The sequence below is a fragment of the Carya illinoinensis genome, chromosome 15 (assembly GCF_018687715.1).
Source record: "Carya illinoinensis cultivar Pawnee chromosome 15, C.illinoinensisPawnee_v1, whole genome shotgun sequence".
NCBI lineage: Eukaryota > Viridiplantae > Streptophyta > Magnoliopsida > Fagales > Juglandaceae > Carya > Carya illinoinensis.
In genome coordinates, this window is record NC_056766.1 from 12,930,183 (window position 1) to 12,935,118 (window position 4,936).

The following is a 4,936-nucleotide window of genomic DNA, read 5'->3' on the forward strand; positions in this document are numbered from 1 at the left end:
AAATTTGAAAAAATTGTAATAATGAAATGAGATGAGATGAAACTTTTTTCAAATCCAAACGGAGCTTAATCATTATAACTTTATCAAATTTTCATATAAAATATAATAAATAATTCAACTTTTTCGAATTACAAAATAAATATAATATTAAAAAATATCTTAATAATATTTTATTTTACTTTCATATCATTTTATCTTAACTCAATTTATTATGCAAACTAACTAGTCTAGTCACTTGAATAAAAACTAATTTATATAATTTTGTTTAATATTATTTGTGGGAAATTAAAAGGGAGATCAGGGTATATAATTATAGTATTCAAGATCTCACATGAGTGTGCTGTGTGCGAATAATGTTTCTTAAGCTCAAAACTCCCAAAAAGCCATGAACCACCACCACCACCACCAGGCCCTAAACTTTAAACATATATAATACGATTAAGACTAATTATATGGCTTTCATGAGATTTAATTAGTTTCATTCATGCTAGGTACAGCTATCTAGCTAGCAAGAAACGAAATCCATGACTACATAGGGCAGCTTTGAACAGGGATATTTTGGCTGCCTGTAGTCTATCCTCGTGAATGAAAATAAATGGAAATATTCCCATTATATAAAGAGAAATAAATCATAAAATAGAGAAAGAAAAAAAAAAAAGAAAGAAAGAAAGGAAGGAATTTAAATGGGTCGCGATCCATCAACGTAGAGAAAGAGAGAGAGAAAGAGAGAGAGAGTCCATTATTCCATAGAACTGTAGCCATTTTTCTTTTTTCTCGAGTCCCAGTTACCCTTACCCGCATAAACCACCGCCACATCCTTATTACAAAGATAGGCAAGGAAAAATCGGAAATCTCTCTCTCTCTCTCTCTCTCTCTCTCTCTCTGTGGAAAGGTCTTTGGGTGCCACCCATAAATGCACAACTTCCCCTTTTCATTAACTTCTGACTCTTCCCTTCAACTCTTCGTCCAAATAAACTCTGTTTCCTCTCTCTTTTGCTGCATTTTTTTTTTTATCTGAGTCTCTTGACTAGTAGTCTCTGCTATTTCCCCGTCTCTGCTTATATTTTGCTCATCATCAACCCTACTAGATCCTAATAAAAAGCCTAGCTATTACCCCCCTCTCTCTCCCTTATATACACAACGCAAAGATGCACACATATCATGATGAGGCACTCATGATATAATCACTACTCATCGTCGTAGCCTACCTTTTCAGCTCTCGATCTTGCTTTCTATTTCCCTTACCTGTTTATTCCTGCTGGATCCTCTTCTCTTCACACCCCCAAACTCTCTTATTCTCTCCTTTATTGTTTCACCAATATAAGAACTAGTGTCTCTTTACCTAAGCCAGATCTCCACCACCTTCATGTTGTTCGGCTCAAACCCTATAATGATACCTCCATCACCCTTGCCTGACCTCTCCTTACAAATCAGCCCTCCTTCGGCTTCTGATTTTGAAGCTAAGAAAGTGATCAGCTGTGATGGAAGTAGAAGGAAAGCAGTACTACTCTACAGCGACAGGAACTCAACCACCGACTCCGGAAGCAGCGGGAGTGATTTAAGCCATGAAAATGGTTTCTTCCACTCAGAGAGGAAGCATGATCATCTGGGTCTTTTTGAACCCATGTTAAGCTTAGGACTTGAAATGGCAGATTCGAGCCCCCCACCGGTGAAAATACCAAGAAACCACCATCATCACCAGCACAATCATCAACCTCAAATCTGCGGCCGCGAGTTCAAGAGAAATGCAAGATTGATTAACGGGATGAAAAGAAGCGTCAGAGCTCCTAGAATGAGATGGACTACGACTCTCCATGCCCACTTTGTTCACGCAGTAGAACTTCTTGGCGGCCATGAAAGTAATATAGGACCACTCCTAAACATATTCATTATTCATCGTCTGTTTATTTTGACGTTTTTCTCATCACTTGGCACAAAAGTGATTATCTTCTGTTTTACAGGAGCGACTCCGAAATCTGTCTTAGAGTTGATGAATGTGAAGGATCTAACCCTAGCTCACGTGAAGAGTCACTTGCAGGTGGGTTACTGTGTACAATCTCCAGTTCTTTGAATTTAAGAGTTGTTTTTGGTTCTTTTGGTTGTCATCTTCTATATTTTTCTTGTTGAAAAGATCGATCCATATGTAGTGATGGATTGAGAACAAGGACATGGAAAACAGGGATCAGTCTAGAGTGTAATCTTAGCAATGTGGACCATTTTCTCATTTTCTTTCTCTTTCTCCACGGTGTTCATGCAGATGTATAGAACAGTGAAGAGCACTGACAAAGTATCAGGTAATTGGACTCCACTCTCGGCCATGAGTACCCCTAAGATTTATTCTCCTAAATTCTATTATTCTCTTTGTTGGAGAGCTTCCTTATCCAAGTGTGACAGAAACTCTATCATTCGATCCACTGTTTCCAAACTATTTTTAGACAAAAAAGAAAAGGAAAATTGAGATAGGTTAGCTAGGACTGACCTTAGTACACGTGAATTATTAGAAGGGTGTCTGATAAAGCTAGAGCAATGGCTTTATCTACGATTAATATTGCAGGTCAGGTGCAGACAGATATTGCTTTGAACCCAAGGCCAGGGTTGGTCGATCTGGAGGGGGTATTAGCTTTTGAGAAACCTAACCCAGTACTGACAACGCTACAAATATTCCAAAGGTGTGTGCATTTACATCCCTCTTAAAACCCTTATAATTAATTTTCTAGCTACTTTTCTCTCGTAAGGTGCATGAAGACTCATTGCATAATGAATATATAATTTTGTTATATAATTTTCTGCAAGTCTACACAGGCATTGGGGATCGGACCTTTATTTATTTATTTTTGGTCCAACGAGGTGTGTGTCTCCATTCGTAGAATTGAGCAAAATGGGCATAGCTAGGAGTTCTCTAGGGACAGTGAGGAACGAAGTCCTTGTCAACGAGTTCTAAATACCATATCCATTAGATTTTGAAGGTATTGATCCCAATGAGTTTTAAAAGTCAAGGTTCTGGTCTAGGTATTAGGACTGCCATGCCACAACTCATTAACTATAGGGAGCACGACTGTCGTAATAGCTAGCCATGCCTTTAATTTGCCGATAGATCAATATTTAAATGATCTTGATCTTTGGTGCTGGGCATTTTTTGTTGACTTCATTATGCCTGTGGAGAATCTGACAAAAACGTACCCGGAGGATTGGTTCATGGATTAATGCTAGCTGGAATAACAACATCGATAAATACAATTATTTTATTTATTAGTATTATATATTAACTTTGATCATAAGTTCATAACATGATAAACAAGGCCGGAGTTCTGAAAGGCCGAAGTTTGCTCTCGATTTGTTGTAATTAATTGGTTTTAGCGAAGCAATAGCTCTCAGCATGCATGTGCATATGATTTCAATTTGTTTTTCCAAGGAATCTTTTTTTCATTAATCTTAATCAATGTTCCAAATAAATGAAAGATCTCTTGGCCGGGTTTACCTGTGTTATTAACAAACCGCAATTTGCGACAGAATATTTTGTCTTGTGTTCATGTCTTTATCTCTTATATATTATTATAATCCTCTCAATATATTATAAATATGTGATCAGGATGGAGACAAGCAGTTGGAGTACTAATAGATCAAGTCATGAAAATGCTTTGAAATATTCTCATTTTAAGGCAAACGATACCAAGGTATGTATGTTTGTATCATCAAAGACAAGACCAAACATGTTGATCTCTTATATTGTTTTTCCCTTGTGATTAATATACTGTTAGTTTCACCTTTTTAAATATATAGGCGGACGGACACGTGAATGCAGTAGTAGTGTCTGCAGATCATGGCGTGAAGGAGAGGCTGGATTCTAGCCCCAATATGTCAACATCGAATACTTTGCTTGATTTGGAGTTCACCCTTGGAAGGCCAAACTGGCTGCAAATGGACTGCGTTGAATCTTCAAATGATCAGTTAACGACCCTTCTCAAATGTTAAACAGTACTAGTACTACTGGCCGACGAGAGAAATCATGTACGTCTAATCTTCATGTTTCTCTGTCGTTTTATATTATTTGAAGTTGATCTCGATTGAAAAGGCTTTTTGCTGGAGTGAATAGGGAATATTAATGAGTACTGGTATCGTACAAGACATGATTTTTCTTGAGTACTCCGTGTGGGAACACGATTCTTTCGATAATTTTATCAAAAGGAAACCTAAAATTCCGTAAAACTAATGATAATCTTTCAAGCCTGGGGACCCATGCAATATTGGCGCCATGCATGGCGGATTCCATTGGAGTTGGGTCCTGAGTAAGGAAAGGTCGGGTCAAGGTAATTTTAAAGATATCTTGGCCGACAATTATTTCGATCGATCCAGCTTCTCTCTCCTACGATCATCAGTAATAATAGTACTACTACTGCTGCAACTTGTGTAATAGTTCATGCTTGACTCATGGAATTGAATAATAGATACCATGCGTCGTGAAGAATTAAATGCACCTTTGAAAAATGTCCATTGCATTAAAACAAGTGCAATGATATCTTCTTGGGGTTTTGAATATTGTACGTAAGCCAAACTGGAATGAGTTTTTAATCCGATTGGAACGACAAGTCTTTGAACACCCAATTATGACGTAATCATGATGCAATTAATTCTTCAAGTCGAGAGCTTTTTATCGTGGAGTTATATATCATTTTTGAATCTAATTAAAGTCTGGAGTTGGTTGAATTATGCTCATTAGAAGTACTTAAAGTGTTTCAATTTTCCCTTTTAAGAGAAATACATATTATGTCTCCCTAAATAGAATGATTGGAATTTTAATATCCACCAAACATTCGGCAGAAGATATCACTTATCAAGGTAGATTAATGAGTACTGACACTAGTTAATATTAAGAATATAATATAAATAATTGAATTTATATTTTTTTATTAATTTAAATTTTTGGGATTGAATTTAT

General features: G+C 36.6%; 1 protein-coding gene across 1 annotated transcript; it reads left to right on the forward strand.

Moving 5' to 3' along the window:
- The first annotated feature begins 811 nt into the window (after positions 1 to 811).
- On the forward strand, positions 812 to 4,143 carry LOC122295556 (probable transcription factor KAN4). Its single transcript, XM_043104632.1, has 6 exons — positions 812 to 1,859; positions 1,962 to 2,038; positions 2,258 to 2,294; positions 2,555 to 2,669; positions 3,590 to 3,674; positions 3,781 to 4,143. Exons 1-6 carry the CDS (start codon positions 1,367 to 1,369, stop codon positions 3,970 to 3,972), a joined length of 999 nt encoding a protein of 332 aa, XP_042960566.1. The 5' UTR covers positions 812 to 1,366; the 3' UTR covers positions 3,973 to 4,143.
- The last annotated feature ends 793 nt before the right edge of the window (positions 4,144 to 4,936 follow it).